We start from the raw sequence: 20,196 nt of genomic DNA on the forward strand, positions 1-20,196 counted from the left end.
AACGGTTCCAACTTTTTGTGAAGTCATTATGAATTTTTGAATAAATAAAAATTCAAGGAGTGAAAGAAACGCAAAAGTCTAGGATCTTGATTTGTTCGTTAATCAGAAGGCTCTGATACCAATTGTTAGGTCCCAATATGTTTGTAGAAGGGGGGGTTGAATACAAACTATACCGTTTAATCGAATAAAATGCGGAATAAAAAGGTGAAACAAAATTCAAGTTAAATAAAAGTTTTATTAAACTTGAAAGGTGTTACAACAACGGTATCTGTTACAAGGGATTAATCTCAAATCAATTATTACAAATCTAGAATAAATTCGACATGATTTTTTTCTATTTTTGCAATAAAAAGATCAAATGCTAAATGCGATTTGAGATTAAGTTCTAGGGATTTTGATCCGCTAGATTGTTACACAAGAACAAGATAAATAATTCTAGTGGTTTGGAATTAACTTTACAATCTAGAATTTTGATCTTGAATAAAGCAGATGAAAAATGAAACGTTTTGCTTTTGTTTCTGCTGTGTTCTTGACTTGGTTTTTTTTTGGATGATTATCAGAATGAATGTTTTCTGCTTCTTTTATCAAAACAGCCGAATGGAAATGAACTGCAATGACAATCCCTTGGCTCAGCAAGACAATCGGTAGAACTATCTTTAGAGCTAGCAATACAATCAGAATGAACTAGCAAGACTTTCAGTATGACTATCAATTGTCATACCGATTGTCATAGTAGTTCAAATCATATTGTCTTACTGAATTAATAATAGATTTTAATCTAATAAAAATTCTGAAAACCCTTAATATTAATTCTGAATTAATTAATTAATTAATTCAATTAATCAATAAATTAATCTTTGCATATATAATTTATTTTCTTAATTAAATTATACGAGTTAATTAATTAATAGAGAATTAATACTAATCTTTAGCAACAACCATTCTTCTGAATATCTTCTGAAAATCACTGAAAATTATGAATCAATTCCACCACTTTAATGTTGACACTCGATGTACTGTCTGGTTCATGAGTGACTAACTTCCGTGACGTTTCTTCATGCCTTGACCTTGATACTCTTGATTTTCTTCAGACTAAATCCTTGTAATTAATTGATACCCTGACGAGATCTCTGTCACTTGATTAAATCCACAATCTTGATTTATATCACTGAGGCTCGATCAATTTCTTGAGCTTCTTCCAGTGAATTAAGTAATCAAGTCTGTAGATGAACAATGCTTCTTAATCCTTTGACATATGTTACTCTGTGAGATCTCTCTGACGATAGATCCACTATTTACTTATTACATTCTTAATTGAGTTGAGTTAAATCCTCGAATGAACAAACAGGCTATGACATATGCCTTTCAGATATGCTTGACAACCTTGGCGTAGCATTCTTCTGGCTTGCAACATAGTGAGAAATTTACGGGTTTGCTTCTGACCATGAAGAATTACTCTCTTATTATCCGGACTTTTTAAGCTAACCCTCTTTAACCTACAATTTATCTGAGCATCGTAACGCGTCAACCAATCCATTCCCAGTATGACATCAAATTCTCCCAGTTTAAAAGGAATAAGATCCATAACAAAAGGCTTCCCTTGAATCTCTATCGTACAATTAGGGCATACTCGATTAATAAATATAACTTTTTCATTTGCAATTTCTACCATCATATCTTCGTTTAACGATTTTAATTCTAATCCCAACTTATTCACAAAATTCTAAGATATAAAAGATCTAGTATCACTAGAGTCAATTAGCACACAAGCTTTAGCAGAATTTACTAAGAGCGTACCTGCAATGACATCATTATTAGTGATAGCATCCTTTAAGGTCATGTTGAATGTGTGTGCGGTAGGTTTGACGTTGGCATTGCTTGAATTGCGATTGTCTTGGGTTGGTGGTGCCATAAGTCTGGGTACTTCACTTTCCTTCCGGGGTTGATGACATTCGCGAGCGTAATGTCCTTTCCTTCCGCAGTTATGGAAAATGATAGCTTTGTCTTTGCAATTGATGGAATAATGTCCTTTCTTTCAACATACATAGCAAGCCACATTCTCCTGATGACATTGTCCACTATGCTTTCTTCCACAGGTTTTACAGTCCGGTAGTGGTGGTCTTCCTTGGAGTAGATTTGCAGTTTAAGGAGTCCTGAACTTAGTCTCGTTTCCTCTACTATCTTGATGTCCAAACCGTGGCTTATCCATGTTACGATCCTCCTTTATCACAAATGGTTTCTTGTTCTTATTTCCATCAAATTTCCTTCCAAAATTCCCCGCATTAATCAAAAACTTTTTCTTTACACCTCCCTTATCCTTGGGATACAGATTGTTCCCGCTCTCTACAATTGAAGCCTTGTGTACCAAAGTCGCATAGTTAGAGATTTCAAGTACCGCAACTCGATTCTGAATCCATGGTCGTAAACCTAATTGAAAACACCTAGTTCTCTTTTCTTCAGTGTCAACATGGTAGGGTACAAACCTGGAGAGTTCGGAAAACTTATTTTCATATTCTGCGACAGTCATGCTCCCTTGCTTCAGCTCTAAAAACTTTAATTCCATTTGTTGTTCTAAGTGTTTGGGGAAATAATTCTCAAGAAATAAAGCAGTGAATCTTTCCCATTGAATTATCGGGTTCTCTTCGATAGCTCTCTTAGCTTTCCACCAATAATTAGCTTCACCTTTCAACATGAATGCATCAAATATAGTTTTCTTGTCTTCTTCTACTCCCACAATCACAAAGGTTTTCTCAATCTCCCGGAGCCAAATTCTAGCTTCTATGGGGTCAGTTGTTCCCTTGAATTCTGGTGGGTTCTGGGATTTGAAGGATTTAAAAGTTATCATAGGCTGAGTTTGTTCTGCTCGGGGCCTTCTAAGTTCAGGTGGATTATGGGTTTGCTGTTGTAGAAACGCAAGTAGAAGAGCAACAGGGTAATTATTAACTGGGGTTGGATTCTGATTTTGATTATGTCCTTCTTCTATATTTTTACCTTGGTTGTCAGTTGGTTGAGGTTGAGCATTTTCACTCTCTTCCACCTCAGGGGTTTGCCTTGAGTTTCTTGCGGGTCTTTCCTTTATCTTTCAAGGCGGCATCTTTCCACTAATAAGAAGAAAATATCAAGCTTAATCAAATCGGACCATTAATACAATGATCATGAAAGCATAATACATACTAAGTCCCTACTATACAGGGGCCTAGAAGTCAAAAGTCAGTATCCATATATATATATATATATCTAGAAGCTCGAAACTGCAGCATAACAAAAAGAAGGTGCAATCCATCATCGTCATCTCCAAGTCAACAACTCTATTGTACTCGAGTCATTAGGATAAAAATATATATATACCGGGTCAACAAAAGAAGTAGGAATGTGCAAAGGATAATATATGCCACTCCTCAAAAGCCAAAAGTCACATTTACTGAGTCATATCAATATGGACCAAACAGCTCATCCACCCTCTGTAAGAACTCCTCTCTGGTCTGATCAATCATCCTGGTAATAGTAGTCCTATCCACAGCTCCTGAACTAGTGGATGGCATCTCAGTGATCGCTGTCTGTAAGCTAGCAATAATAGTGGTAGCAGTCTGATGCATAACCTCTTGAGAAAAACTCCTCATAACAGAATCTGCCTCAGGTGCGGGCACAGATGGACTCTCAGCAATCAATCTCATCAAAGAATCCAGGGTAGCAAACACCTCTCGATATCTAGCATATACCTCATCATACGTATGTCGAAGCTCCTCATACATGAAGGCTGGAACAGTAGCCACCGGATATCCTCCCAAACTGTCAATCAGTGTCGGGAAACCCTCAGTCAATCCCCCTAGGCCTACAGAGGTAGGGGTAACATGAATGGTAGCAGTAGGGGGTGCAGCATCACATACTGGCATCACAGAAGGAAAAGGTGCCAACACTGGAGAAGGTAGATCTATGTCCATATCAGTAGGTGCCATAGTCTGTGTATATACATGCTCCAGATCAGCAGTAACCAAAGTCTTGAAATGATACAGGTCAGTAGTAGGCATAACTGGTGTACCAACACTCAGTGGGGTGATCTCTGGTAGCTCGGGATGGAAATGAGTCTCTAAGTCTACAGCTAGATGATCCTCCTCACGAGGGATCAAAATAATAGGTATCTCCTCTGTAGATGGAATGACTGGTGAAGGTATCAGAGTCAAGTCCGACAAGCTGGTGAACGTCTGAATAGCATCTATGGGTTGATCCATAGTGACAGGGGAATCAAAAGCCTCAACTCTAAGTGGAGAATCAGTCAAATCAATAACAAATCCTCACTATCACTAGATATCACTATATAGGCCTCAGAAGGGTCTGTATCCGAACTGGATTCAACACTCTCTCCCGAAAAAGGAGTAGGAAATCTGTCTCGAGCAGCTCTGTATCCTGACATCTGAATTACAATAATAATAAGATAAGGAGATATTTTCTAATACAAAGATCTTACAAGTCAAAAGGGTCAGTCCCGTACTGGTCCCCTATCTCGTAACAGATACACTTAGGAGTTATAATATACTTGTATTTATACTCTCTCATATACGGTTATATCTCTAGTATTCGCGTTCCTAGTAAATATAACTACGGCTCTGATACCAACTCTGTGATGCCCCTAAATCCACCCTTTCGTAGATTTGGGTCACCACGATATCAAGCTTCGCACACCTGTATTATTAATACAACACAACCAAAATATAACATTTATAGTGAAAAGCATTCCACAGATCCAAGATCAAGTCTCCTTCACAAACATATTATTAAATGAACCTACTACAAGTCTAGCTCATAGCTGAACATTATTACATAACATAGATAAAACATAGCAACTTTAGAAGATGTCCTCGCGAGCATGTTCCTTCCCTTTCCTCTGTCTTAGATAATCGGATGCTCCGCCCTCTTCATTCTTTACTGTTTGGATGAATACATGAATAACAAGAGTGAGCAACTAGGTGCTCAACAAGTAGAAATGATTCAACAGAAAAAAAAATTGTTGGGGATTATAAGTGCCAAGAGCAATAATATGTCAGAGCAAGAAGAGATATCAACACATCACGATATTATCAATGAAGCTCTTATCTGGCACAGTGCCATTGAATTTAAGAGTAACTGGTCATTTCCATCCTCGGTACATTATTGATGCAATCAACTATCACAGTGTACTGTCCTCATGCGAATCTTACGTTCACCCGATCAGGGATCATTGTAAGAACGCCCATCACACACTTGCTAGCATAAAAGAAGGGTTAACGTCTTAACCCTCGGCTATAATCAAGCCGATCAACATGTCCACACATCGGACTTGTCAATTATAAATACCGTGGATTATCAAATACCACGTTGACCAGTATAGAAGTACTCACCCCAATTTAATCTTTACATCACACTATTCATAATTTCATCACTTAGCCTGGCTTCGACAATGAACCAGTCCTCACACTGATGGGATCTTCGTCACATCGATACGAATGATATATCGACGTTTACTTAGGAAAGAGGAGGGTTATCTCGCACAATGAAAATAACCAGGTCAACTGAAATTCTTAATGATGAATCCCCAAAAATAGTATACGATTAAAGAGAATAAATAGTAACTGATATGAATACCAAAATTTGGGAAGGGTTCAATGAATTGATAAAAGAAGATTCAAGTGTAAAGGAATTCAATCAACTTGACTGGAAATCAATACTGATTCAAAGAATGATTTAGATGGTTGTAAAATCTCTAGGTTTGTCTGATATGTATATATATATAGAAAATAACTGTATAGAATGATAGAAACGGTCGAGAATCTAGGCAAGCAATATGTCGTTGGAATTTTATCGAAGAAGATGAATACTTGTAAATGCGGTCATCAACGTTTAAATTCACAATATTCAATATTAATAAACAAGACATATAAGTCATAACATGAATGGAGCAGAGAAAACTTGCCTTGTTTCTAGTAGCAGTGAAAATTCACCTTTCCGGGTTAAACAATTCCACTTCAAGTATTTTCTAAATAAATCAAATCCAAAATCACTTTAGTAAAAATATTCTAAAAATATCCTTTTCTCAAAATTCGAAGCTCATATTATTTATCTCGAGGAATTACTTAGGAATTAAAATTACTCAATTATTTCTAGAGGTATACTCACTCCCAAATATATTTATTAAAGATCTTTTTGATTTTTTTCTTGGTGAAGAGAGAATATTCAATTATTAAATAATAACCACTCAAAATTTTGGAAATTGAGTTCCATAAAATACTATTTAATTTAGCGATAGAGGGTAGGAATACTATTATCTTTTCGTTGTAACTCGACTTATGCGTCAATTAGGCGATAATAACGAAGTTTATTTAATAAAAGCGTTCTAACGAATCGTTAGTGGTTCTCTCAAACATCGATAATAGGGAAACGATCCCGTTTTTAGATAATCTTAGAGGCAATTTCAATTAATCAATATCGTTTGACCATCTTTTACTCTATTTTATTCCTAAATGGAATCATGGTTAAATCCTTTAGTTACTCCAATTTACTAAGAGTCTAAAATTACTTTTATTTCTTAAAATGCAGTCCAAAATAAATCCAAGGAAATTATTGAATCTTTTAATCCTCCACCGTTTGTTTAATAACTCACTTAACCAAAGAAAATCACATAATCTATCATCTTTATTTGATTATTTAATAAACTTTTTTAATCACTCCTTTATTTTTGTTAACTTTATTTCTATTTCATTATCTATTTGTTTTTATCTCAAATAAATTAATTAATTAAAGACCATTTTTCCCCTTCCCCTTTCTTCCTCCTTCCTCTCACGTCACCAGCAACCATGGAGGTTGCCGGCGACAGCCACCGGCCGTCGATGGTCCGGCTAAAATCCGGCGACCTCCAAAACTCAATTTCTTTCCTGATTTTTATTCCCCATCCCCCGATCTAATATTTGGCCAAGTCCGATTTCTAAGAATCACCCGGAAATACATTTTCCGGCCAAAATTCCCAAACCTCTCTCTCTCTGTCTCTCTCCTCTCCCTCTTTCTCTCTTTTCTTTCCTCGTCTCTCTCTTTCTTTCTCTCACTGCTCTCGTCTCTCTCTTTCTCTCGATCTCGTCGCCACCACCATCATCGCTGGTGGCTTTGCCGTTTCCTGCCTCCAAAACACACACACCCCCGACACAAACATACCCACACACACAACAGAGAGCGCACACACACATGCACGGCCTCAACTCCCTCTCCCTCTCCGATCAACGCCACCACCGAAACCGGTGGTGGTTCCGCCTCTCCCCCACCAAACTCCCTTCACAATACACAATACACAACAATTCATTTTTCTCAATAATTCATTCTTCTTCCATTTCTCAAAATATACTAATTCATGAATTAATCCCCCAAATTTTATTACCTCCTCTTCCTATTTCCTATTAGGCCCAATTTTCGTAATAAGATGGGTTGGACCCTAATTGGGTCAAACTATACAGAACCCAATTACCAATTTTATTTACAATTAAGTACTAATTAGCATCAAAGAGAATAAAAAAATCAATTAGTCAATTACTAATTAGTAATTAGTGCTATAAGTAATTGGGGCAAGAATATGTATTAGGAATATAAGAATCTTTGATTTTGATTAGTTTTGTATAGCTAATTAATTGACTAATTAATTCTTCTTATTCTATTTGATGCTAATTAGTAATTAATTGTAAATAAAATTGGTAATTGGGTTGTGAATAGTTTGACCCATTTAGGGTCCAACCCATCTTATTGCAATAATTGGGCCTAATAGGAAATAGGAAGAGGGAGTAACAAAATTTTAGGGGATTAATTCATTAATTAGTATATTTTGAGAAAGGGAAGAGGAATGAATTATTGGGAAAAATGAATTGTTGTGTATTATGAATTGTGAAGGGAGTTTGGTGGGGGACAGGCAGAACCACCACCAGTTTCGGTGGTGGCGTTGATCGGAGAGGGAGAGGGAGTTGAGGCCGTGCATGTGTATGTTGCTCTCTGTTGTGTGTATGGGTGTGTTTGTGTCAGGTGTGTGTGTTTTGGTGGCTGGAAATGGCGAAGCCACCACCGATGATGGTGGCGACGGCATCGAGAGAAAGAGAGAGACGAGAGCAGGGAGAGAGAAAGAGAGAGAAGAGGAAAGAAAAGAGAGAAAGAGAGAGACGAGAGCAGAGAGAGAGGTTTGGGATTTTTGGCCAGAAAATGTATTTCTCGGTGATTCTTAGAAATCGAACTTGACGAAACATTAGATCGGGGGATGGGGAATAAATATCAGGAAAGAAATTGAGTTTTGGAGGTTGCCGGATTTTGGCCGGACCACCGCCGGCCGGTGGCTGTCACCGGCAACCTCCATGGTTGCTGGTGACATTAGAGGAAGGAGGAAGAAAGGGGACAGGGGAAAATAGTCTTTTATTAATTAATTTATTTTTCTGTTGAATCATTTCTACTTGTTGTGCACCTAGTTGCTCACTCTTGGTATACCTGTATTCATCCAAACAGTAAAGAATAACGAGGGCGGAGCATCCGATTTTCCAAGACAGAGGAAAGGGAAGGAACATGCTCGCGAGGACAGCTTCTAAACTTGCTATGTTTTATCTATATTATGTAATAATCTTCAGCTATGAGCTAGACTTGTAATAGGTTCATGTAATAATGTGTTTATGAAGGAGACTCGATCTTGGATCTGTGGAATGGTGTTCACTATAAACGTTATATTTTAGTTGTGTTGTATTAATAATAAAGGTGTGTGAAGTTTGATATCGTAGCGACCCGAATCTACGAAAGGGTGGATTTTGGGGCGTCAAAGAGTTGGTATCAGAGTTGTAGTTATATTTACTAGGCACGCGAACCCTAGAGATATAACCCTATATGAGAGAGTATAAATACAAGTATATTATAACTCCAAAAAGTACGTGTTACGAGATAAAGGACCAGTACGGGACTGACCCTTTTGACTTGTAGATCTTTGTATTAAAAAATATCTCCTTATTTTATTATTATTGTAATTCAGATGTCAGGATACAGAGCTGCTTGAGACAGATCTCCTACTCATTTTCCGGGAGAGAGTGTTGGATCCAGTTCGGATACAGACCCTTTTGAGGCCTATATAGTGATATCTAGTGATAGTGAGCATTTTTCTATCCAGGAGATTCCATCCCTACCTAGAGCTCCACCTGTTGTTATTGATTTGACTGATTCTCCACTTAGAGTTGAGGCTTTTTGTTTCCCTATCACTATGGATCAGCCCACATATGCCATTCAGACGTTCACCAGCTTATCGGACTTGACTCCGATACCTTCACCAGTTATTCCAGCTACAGAGGAGATACCTATTGTTTTGACCCCTCGTGAGGAGGATCATCTAGCTGCAGACTTCGAGACTCATTTCCATCCCGAGCTACCAGAGATCACCCCACAAAGTGTTGGTACACCAGTTATGCCTACTGTTGACCTGTATCATTTCGAGACTATGGTTACTACTGATATGGAGCATGTATCTACACAGATTATGGCACCTACTGATATGGACATATATCCACCTTCTCCAGTATTGGCACATTTTCCTTCTGTGATGCCAGTATGTGATGCCGCACCCCCTGCTCCTACCATTCCTGTTACCCCTACCTCTGTAGGCCTAGGGGGATTGACTGAGGGTTTCCCGACACTGGTTGATAGTTTGAGAGGATATCCGGTGGCTACTGTTCTAGCCTTCATGTATGAGGAGCTTCGACAGATGTATGATGAGGTATATGGTAGATATCGAGAGGTGTTTGCTACCCGGGAGGATTTGATGAGATTGATTGCTGAGAGACCATCTGTGCCCGCACCTGAGGAAGATTCTGTTAGGAGGAGTTTTGCTCGAGAGGTTATGCATCAAAATGCTACCACTGTTATTTCTAGCTTACAGACATAGATCACTGAGATGCCATCCACTAGTTCAGGAGCTGTGGATAGGACTACTGTTACCAGGATGATTGATCAGACCAGAGAGGAGTTCTTACAGAGGGTGGACGAGCTGTTCGGTCCAAATTGATATGACTTAGTAGATGTGACTTTTGGCTTTTGAGGAGTGGCATATATTATCCCTTGCACATTCCTACTTCTTTTGTTGACCCAATATATATATATATATTTTTTATGCTAATGACTCGAGTACAGTAGAGTTGATGACTTGGAGATGACGATGATGGATTGCACCTTCTTTTTGTTATGCTGCAGTTCCGAGCTTTTAGATATATATATATATATATATATATATATGAATATTGACTTTTGACTTTTAGGCCCTTGTATAGTAGGGACTTAGTATGTATTATGCTTTCATGATCATTGTATTGTTGGTATTTGGACATATGGGTCAAACTGGATACTATATTGTTGTATCAAACTTATGATGATGGGATATATCTTTCGTGATGCTTTATTGTTTACTTTTTGCACCATATTATGCCTGCTGTATTCTGATTCAAAAATTCCTTATTGAACTTGTCCAAAAAAGAATGATCAAAAAAACATTTTCTTCTAAACATAAAGGTCAAATGTTTCTCTCGACAACTTTATGTCAACATTTACTGTAAATCTCTAAAAGTTTTTTGAAGTCAAACTAAAGCAATTATTTACAAACTTTTTTGAAGCAACCTAGAACTTGTGCTAAGATTTTTTATGCAATTTTAAAAACAATCTATTTCCGTTCAATAAATGTTTCTTATCACAATTTTGATGACAAAATGATTTCCGCTTGTTTTCTAAAAAAGAGCATCATTAATGCATTTTCAGAAAAACATGACAAGTTCAAAAATGATTTATCAAGATTTAATTGGCACCTATATTTCAACAATACTGGAGTGTCACAATTGTTTTAGACCTTAATGGTCCGATTTGATTAAGCTTGATATTAAATCCTCAGCAGGCCCCGAGCAGAGCAAACTCAGTCTACGGTAACTTTTAAATCCTTCAAATCCCTGAACCCACCAGAATTCAATGGAACAACTGACCCCATAGAAGCTAGAATTTGGCTCCGGGAGATTGATAAAACTTTGGAGATGGTGGGAGTAGAAGAAGACAAGAAAACTATCTTTGTTGCATTCATGTTGAAAGGTGAAGCTAATTATTGGTGGGAAGCTAAGAGAGCTATCGAAGAGAACCCGGTAGTTTCATGGGAAAGATTCACTGCTTTATTTCTTGAGAAATATTTCCCCAAACACTTAGAACAACAAATGGAATTAAAGTTTTTAGAGCTGGAGCAAGGGAGCATGACTTTCGCAGAATATGAAAATAAGTTCTCCGAACTCTCCAGGTTTGTACCCTACCATGTTGACACTGGAGAAAAGAGAACTAGGTATTTTCAATTAGGTTTACGACCATGGATTCAGAATCGAGTTGCGGTACTTGAAATCTCTAACTATGCGACTTTGGTACACAAGGCTTTAATTGTAGAGAGCAGGAACGATCTATATCCCAAGGATAAGGGAGGTGTAAAGAGAAAGTTTTTGATTAATGCGGGGAATTATGGAAGGAAATTCGATGGAAATAAGAACAAGAAACCATTTGTGAAATGGGAGGATCGGAAGATGGATAAGCCAAGGTTTGGACATCAAGATAGTCAAGGAAACGAGACTAAGTTCAGGACTCCTCAAACTGCAAATCTACTCCAAGGAAGACCACCACTACCAGACTGTAAAACCTGTGGATGAAAGCATAGTGGACAATGTTGTCAGGAGAACGTGACTTGCTATGTTTGTGGAAAGAAAGGACATTATGCCAGCAATTGCAAGGACAAAGCTATCATTTGCCATAACTGCGGAAGGAAAGGACATTACGCTCGTGAATGTCGTCAACCCCGGAAGGAAAGTGAAGTACCCGGACTTATGGCACCACCAACCCAAGACAATCACAATTCAAGCAATGCCAATGTCAAACCTACCGCACACACATTCAATAAGACCTTAAAGGATGCTATCACTGATAATGATGTCATCGCAGGAACGCTCTTAGTAAATTCTGCTAAAGCTTGTATGTTAATTGACTCTGGTGATACTAGATCTTCTATATCTTAGAATTTTGTGAATAAGTTGGGTTTAGAATTAAAATCGTTAAATGAAGATATGATGGTAGAAATTGCAAATTAATAAGTTATATTTGTTAATCGAGTATGCCCTAATTGTACGATAGAGATTCAAGGGAAGCCTTTTGTTGTGGATCTTATTCCTTTTAAACTGGGAGAATTTGATGTCATACTGGGAATGGATTGGTTGACGCGATACGATGCTCATATAAATTGTAGGTTAAAGAGGGTTAGCTTAAAAAGTCCGGATAATAAGAGAGTAATTCTTCATGGTCAGAAGCAAACCCGTAAATTTCTCACTATGTTGCAAGCCAGAAGAATGCTACGCCAAGGTTGTCAAGCATATCTCGCACACGTTATAGATACAATGAAGCCTACTCCTAGGCTAGAAGAAATCCCTGTGGTAAAGGAATTTGAGGATGTATTTCACAAAGACCTACCAGGCTTACCACCCGATAGAGAAATCGAATTCACGATTGATCTCGCTTTAGGAATGACACCTTGTTTTAAAGCTCCATATCGAGTGGCCCCCATCGAGATGAAGGAGCTGGCTACGCAGCTACAGGAATTGTTAGAAAAAGGAGTGATTCGACCCAGTGTATCACTGTGGGGAGCACCAGTTTTATTCATAAAGAAGAAAGATGGATTTATGAGATTATGCATAGATTATAGAGAATTAAATAAGCTTACCATTAAAAATAGATACCCTCTACCCAGGATTGATGATCTGTTTGACCAACTGAAAGGAGCTGCATGTTTCTCCAAGATTGATTTAAGATCTAGTTATCACCAGTTAAAGATTAAGCCTAAGGATGTGCCAAAGATGGGTTTTAGGACAAGGTATGGACACTATGAGTTCTTAGTGATGCCATTTGGACTAACGAATTCCCCTGCTTCTTTCATGGATTTAATGAACCGAGTATTCAAGAAGTATCTTGATAAGTTTGTGATAGTTTTCATCGATGATATACTAATTTATTCTAAGTCTCGTGAGGAACACACAGAACACCTTGGATTAGTATTGGACACTTTGAGGAAGGAAAAACTGTATGCAAAAGTTTCGAAATGTGAATTTTGGTTAAACCAAGTACAATTCTTAGGACATATCGCCAATAGTGAAGGGATTTCAGTGATCCTGCAAAGGTTGAAGCTGTAGCAAATTGGGAACGGCCAAAGACACCGACCGAGGTTAGAAGCTTTCTAGGATTAGCCGGTTACTACCGGAGATTCGTACAAGATTTCTCGAAGATAGCTACGCCTTTGACTCGACTCACAAGGAAGAGCGAAAAATTTGAATGGACCTCGAAATGCGAAGAGAGTTTCGAAGAGCTGAATAAAAGATTAACTTCTACCCCAGTGCTAACTTTACCAGATGATATGGGAAATTTCGTAATCTATAGTGACACATCCCTCAAGGGACTATGTTGCGTATTAATGCAAAATGGAAAAGTCATTGCCTACGCCTCGAGACAATTAAAGGATTACGAGACTAGGTATCCTACGCATAATTTGAGCTAGCAGCGATAGTTTTTGTGCTTAAAATTTGGAGACACTACTTGTATGGAGAAAGATGCGAAATCTATACAAATCACAAAAGCTTGAAATACATATTTACGCAGAAAGAGTTAACTATGAAACAAACGCTTTAAGCAGAAAAGAAAGATTGAAGTTACTTGTGACATCTAAGGAACTGATACGAGAAGTTGAGAACATGGAAATGGATATAAAGATTCCAGTCCAAGTGAATGAAAAGAATTACGAGATACAAGTACAACCCTAAATAATGGAAAGGATTCGACGTTGTCAAGAGGTAATGATAGAGACTGATAAGGTCAACCTCTCGGGAGAAGAGGTTTTAAGTGTCACAGATAATAAAAGAGTGCGAAGAGTTTCATTACGAATCTGGATTCCCAATGTGTCAGAACTAAAGGAAGAGATTATAAATGACGCCAACAATTCAAGATACTCTATTTACCCTGGAAGCACAAAGATGTACCAAGACATAAAGAAGAATTTCTGGTGGCCCAACATGAAAAAGGAAATTACTTAATGGGTAGGTTAGTGTTTAACGTGTCAGAAAATAAAGGCCGAACATCAGAGATCCAGTGGCCTGCTACAACCTCTAGAGATTCCTCAATGGAAATGAGAACATATTACCATGGACTTTATAGTCGGGTTGCCCATAACTAAGATCAATCATGACACCATTTGGGTTATAGTTGACCAACTCACCAAATCTGCTCATTTTCTTCCCATAAATGAAAGATACGCCATAGAAAGATTAGTAAACTTGTATTTGAAGGAAGTCATAGTTAGACATAGAGTACAAGTGTCAATTGTGTCAGATAGAGATGCTAGGTTCACATCAAGGTTCTGGAAAAGTTTTCAAGAATGTTAGGCACAAAATTGAAAATGAGTACTGCATATCATCCCCAAACAGTTGGATAGAGTGAAAGAACTATACAGACAATAAAAGATATGTTAAGAGCTTGTGTCTTAGACTTCAAAGGAAACTAGGATGATCATCTAGCGTTGGTAGAATTTGCTTACAACAACAGTTATCATTCATGCATAGGAATGGCTCCATTTGAAGCACTCTATGGTAGAAAATGCAGATCTCCAATATGTTGGGAAGAAGTGGGAGAAAGAAAGATTTATGGACCCGAAGTAGTTCAACAGACAACTCAATCTATCGGAATCATAAAGAAAAGGTTAATAGCTGCCCATGATAGACAAAGAAAATACGCGGATTTAGGACAAAGTATCACCTTGGAAAGGCATCGTGAGATTTGGAAAGAAAGGGAAATCGAGTCCTGGATACATCGGACCATTCGAGTTGAAGAAAGTAGGAACTGTATCTTACCAGTTAGCATTATCACCAGATCTTCAATACATTCATGATGTGTTTCACATATCTGTTCTAAAAGCTTACCATTCTGATAATCGTCACGTACTTGCCTATGAGCCAATTGAAGTTCAAGCAGATTTAACGTACGAAGAGCAACCTGTTCGAATTGTGGATAGAAAGATCCAGAAGTTGAGAAACAAGGAAATTAGTTTGGTTAAGGTGATATGGAGAAATCATTCGATCGATGAAGCAACTTGGGAATCTGAAGAGGACATGCTAAAAAATTACCCCTCATTATTCTCTGTTTGCGTCGATTTCGAGGATGGAATCCTTTAAGGGGGGAGACTGTAACGCCCGAAAAAAAATTATTCTAGATGTAAAACTATACTGTTATTTTAATTAATAGATATGGGATTACTTTGTTTTTGGTCATTTAGAATGCAAGAAGAAATGTTTATAAGATGTATAATTCTGATTTTTCTTAGAATCCAATTTATAAAGTTCTATTATGGGTTATTAAGTAACTAGATTCATTATTTAAATTCTTAATACTAAATCAATGAGCCATTCATATTTTTATCGGATTATAATTTATCCCAAGAGACTCCTTATATAAGAAAGAGTTGTATCTATAATTATTAATATTTTATTTCGAATACTCAATATTTTATAAAATTGACTTTCTCTCGGTCAAGAATTTTTTTTCAAATATTTTAGCGTTGCTTACTACTATTTTTTTAGAGAGAATAAATGAGAATTTTTTTTGATTGTTCATATATACATTTGTAACTGTATTATTTAATTTATTTATGTCATTTTTGAATTATTAGAATTTTTTTGTACTATATTATTATTATTTTTATTATTATTTATTTTGTTGACTCTTGAGGGTGTAAATAATTTATTTGTTAGCCCTCAAAATTTTTCCTAAACAATTATTTTGTGAGAGAGATAGTACTTGGAAAGTTAATATTTTGTTTTCAATTACTAATAATTTTTAGTATAAGTAATTCTAGAACTTGATAGATAATTCTAGAATATACTAACTACACTATAGTTAGTTAATTATTTTATCCTAACCATAGTTAAGAAGTCTATAAATAGAGTCATCTTTCCTTAATCAAACCCATTACTAAGAAATTCCCCAAATAACTTTCTTCTCAACTTAGTTTAATCAAGATACTAGAATTAGAAAATTGAAGTTTTGGGTTAAAGGAGATCAAGAAGATTAAAAATCAATCAAGGTTTGGGTAATCCAATAGGGAGGTGATTTTAGAAAGCTCCTTAAGTATTCAATCATATAGTAATTGGGGCAAGAGTATGTATTAGGAATATAAGAATCTATGATTTTGATTAGTTTTGTATAACTACTTAATTGACTAATTAATTCTTCTTATTCTATTTTATGCTAATTAGTACTTAATTATAAATAAAATTGGTAATTGGGTTATGGATAGTTTGACCCAATTAGGGTCCAACCCATCTTATTGCAAAAATTGGGCCTAATAGGAAATAGGAAGAGAGACTAATAAAATTTTAGGGGATTAATTCATGAATTAGTATATTTTGAGAAAGGGAAGAGGAATGAATTATTGGGAAAAATGAATTGTTGTGTATAGTGTATTGTGAAGGGAGTTTGGTGGGGGAGAGGCGGAACCACCACCGGTTTCGGTGGTGGCATTGATCGGAGAGGGAGAGGGAGTTGAGGCTGTGCATGTGTGTGTGTGCTCTCTATTGTGTGTGTGGGTGTGTTTGTGTCGGGTGTGTGTGTGTTTTGGTGGCTGGAAATGGCGAAGCCACCACCGATGATGGTGGTGGCGACGAGATCGAGAGAAAGAGAGACACGAGAGCATGGAGAGAAAGAAAGAGAGAAAAGAGGAAAGAAAAGAGAGAAAGAGAGAGAGAGAGAGAGACGAGAGCAGAGAGAGAGAGGTTTGGGATTTTTGGCCGGAAAATATATTTCTGGGTGATTCTTAGAAATCGGACTTGGCGAAACATTATATCGGGGTTGGGGAATAAAAATCAGGAAATAAATTGAGTTTTGGAGGTCGCCGGATTTTGGCCGGACCACCGCTGGCCGGTGGCTGTCACCGGCAACCTCCATGGTTGCTGGTGACATGAGAGGAAGGAGGAAGAAAGGGGATAGGGGAAAAATAGGCTTTGAGTAATTAATTTATTTAAGATAAAAATAAATAGATAATTAAATAGAAATAAAGTAATTAAAAATAAAGGAGTGATTAAAATATTTTATTAAATAATAAAATAAAGATGATAGATTATGTGATTTTCTTTGGTTAAGTGAGTTATTGAACAAATGGTGGAGGATTAAAAGATTCAATAATTTCCTTGGATTTATTATGGATTACATTTTTTAAGAAATAAAATTAATTTTAGACTCTTAGTAAATTGGAGTAACTAAAGGATTTAACCGTGATTCCATTTAGGAATAAAATAAACTAAAAAGGAGGTCAAACGATATTGATTAATTAAAATTGCCTCTAAGATTATCTAAAAACGGGATCGTTGCCCTATTATCGATGCTTGAGAGAACTACTAACGATTCGTTAGAACGCTTTTATTAAATAAACTTTGTTATTATCGCCTAATTGACGCATAAGTCGAAGTAGAATTTACAACAAAAAGATAATAGTATTTCTACCCTTTATCGCTAAATTAAATAGTAATTTATGGAACTCAATTTCCAAAATTTTGAGTGGTTATTATTTAATAATTGAAGATTCTCTCTTCACCAAAAAAAATCAATATAATCTTTAATAAATATATTTGGGAGTGAGTACACCTCTAGAATTAATTGAGTAATTTCAATTCCTAAGTAATTCCTCGAGATAAATAACGTGAGCTTCGAATTTCGAGAAAAAAGATATTTTTAGAATATTTATACTAAAGTGATTTTGGATTTGATTTATTTAGAAAATACTTGAAGTGGAATTGTTTAACCTGGAAAGGTGAATTTTCACTGCTACTATTTGAAACAAGTCAAGTTTTCTCTACTCCATTCCTGTTATGACTTATATGTCTTGTTTATTAATATTGAATATTGTGAATTTCAATGTTGATGACCGCATTTACAAGTATTCATCTTCTTCGATAAAATTCCAATGACATATTCCTTGCCTAGATTCTCGATTATTTCTATCATTCAGAACAATTATTTTCTATATATATATATATACATATCATACAAACCTATAGATTTTATAACCATCTAAATCATTCTTTGAATAAGTATTGATTTCCAGTCAAGTTGACTGAATTCATTTACACTTGAATCTTCTTTTATCAATTCATTGAACCCTTCCCAAATTTTGGTATTCATATCAGTTACTATTTATTCTCTTTAATCGTATACTACTTTTGGGGATTCATCATTAAGAATTTCAGTTGACCTGGTTATTCTCATTGTTCGAGATAACCCTCCTCTTTCCTAAGGAAACATCAATATATCATTCGTATCGATGTGACGAAGATCCCATCAGTGTGAGGACTGGTTCATTATCAAAGCCAGGCTAAGTGATGAAATTCTGAATAATGTGATGTGAAGATTAAATCGGGGTTAGTTACTTCTATACTGGTCAACGTGGTATTTGATAATCCATGGTATTTATAAGTGACAAGTTCGATGTGTGGACATGTTGATCGGCTTGATTATAGCCGGAGGTTAAGACGTTAACCCTTCTTTTATGCTAGCAAGTATGTGATGGGCGTTCTTACGACGAGCCGTGATCGGGTGAGCCTAAGATTCACAGGCGGACGTTACACTGTGATAGTTGATCGCATCATTGATGTACCGAGGATGGAAATGACTAGTTATTCTTAAATTCAATGGCACTGTGCTAGATAAGAGCTTCGTTGATAATATCATGATGTGTTGATATCTCTTCCTGCTCTTGAATATTATTGCTCTTGGCACTTATAATTACCAACAATTATTTTTTCTGTTGAATCATCTTTACTTGTTGAGCACCTAGTTGCTCACTCTTGCTATACCAGTATTCATCCAAACAGTAAAGAATAAAGAGGGTGGACCATCCGATTATCCAAGACAGAGGAAAGGGAAGGAACATGCTCGCGAGGACAGCTTCTAAAGTTTCTATGTTTTATCTATGTTATGTAATAATGTTCAGCTATGAGCTAGACTTGTAGTAGGTTCATGTAATATTGTGTTTATGAAGGAGACTTGATCTTGGATCTGTGGAATGATGTTCACTATAAACGGTATATTTTGGTTGTGTTGTATTAATAATACAGGTGTGCGAAGCTTGATAACGTGGCGACCCAAATCTACGAAAGGGTGGATTTGGGGGCGTCACAGCTGTTACGGGTAGGATGGCCATAGATGCAACTAAGAAGGCCAACCGTGTTCCTAAGATCCTTGCCTTCCTTGAGGCGTTGGGATCCGGTCAGAAAAGGACTAAAGATTTTTATTGGAATGCAAGGACCCCTTTCGACCCAGGATGAGGCATCTCTACCAATGACTATGTACTCAGCAGTCCGGGCCTTGCCCTTGAGTGGTCGAAGAACTGAACTACTCCTCCTGACCTCCTCTTTGTATAATCTGGTGAGAAGCTTCTCAAGGCCGAGATGCTGGGGCTCAAGCCCTGTACTAGGTACACTACTCCTTGTATAAGTTTCCATTTTTGTGCACTTTTTCTTAGAACTTGAAATTTTTTATCCGAATCACTCCTTCAGGGGGCCTAGTCGGCCTCAAGGCTCCACTTGTAGCCTGGTCGGCCGGGCTCGGCCTAGTTTGAGGCCTTGTGTGTTGGGGGCTCGGCCCTTCTTACTTAAGATTTTTGTAACTCTATTTATGTTTTTCTTGTCAGGACAACGACTACTATGTGACATCCTCCACTCAGGCTATTAAGATGAGAGGTGACTATGCTGGGCTGCAGGTCTCCATGAATAAAATGAAGATTTCTTCATATGAGTGGGAGTACAAGGCGAACGAATCTGAAGGCAAACTTACTTCCCTGGAGAAGAAGTGCTCTAGAGTCGAGGCGAAGAAGGAGTAGAAAGACCTCGTGGACTCATATCACAGATCCTTATCCTTTGTTCATATCATGGATGAGCATGATGATGACATGTAGCCTTTTAACATGGCTCTAGGTTGTATGAGGGGAGTTTCATATGCTTATAGTATGTACCCCGATGTGGTTGATCCAAGTCTTCTATCTTGCCCTTGGGAGATACCCACTATGGACCCATCCGGACAAGCTTCCAAACCTGTGCCCTTGACTCCCTGTGTGAGGTCTTAATCAAG

The 20,196-nt window shown here is 37.1% G+C and overlaps 1 protein-coding gene across 1 annotated transcript; it reads left to right on the forward strand.

Annotated features, from left to right (window-relative positions):
- Positions 1-11,045: 11,045 nt before the first annotated feature.
- On the forward strand, positions 11,046-19,948 carry LOC141685278 (uncharacterized). The gene is made up of 5 exons (XM_074490391.1): positions 11,046-11,587; positions 12,287-12,637; positions 13,189-13,560; positions 16,547-16,631; positions 19,760-19,948. Exons 1-5 carry the CDS (start codon positions 11,046-11,048, stop codon positions 19,946-19,948), a joined length of 1,539 nt encoding a protein of 512 aa, XP_074346492.1.
- The last annotated feature ends 248 nt before the right edge of the window (positions 19,949-20,196 follow it).

Source organism: Apium graveolens, chromosome 9 (genome assembly GCF_009905375.1).
Source record: "Apium graveolens cultivar Ventura chromosome 9, ASM990537v1, whole genome shotgun sequence".
NCBI lineage: Eukaryota > Viridiplantae > Streptophyta > Magnoliopsida > Apiales > Apiaceae > Apium > Apium graveolens.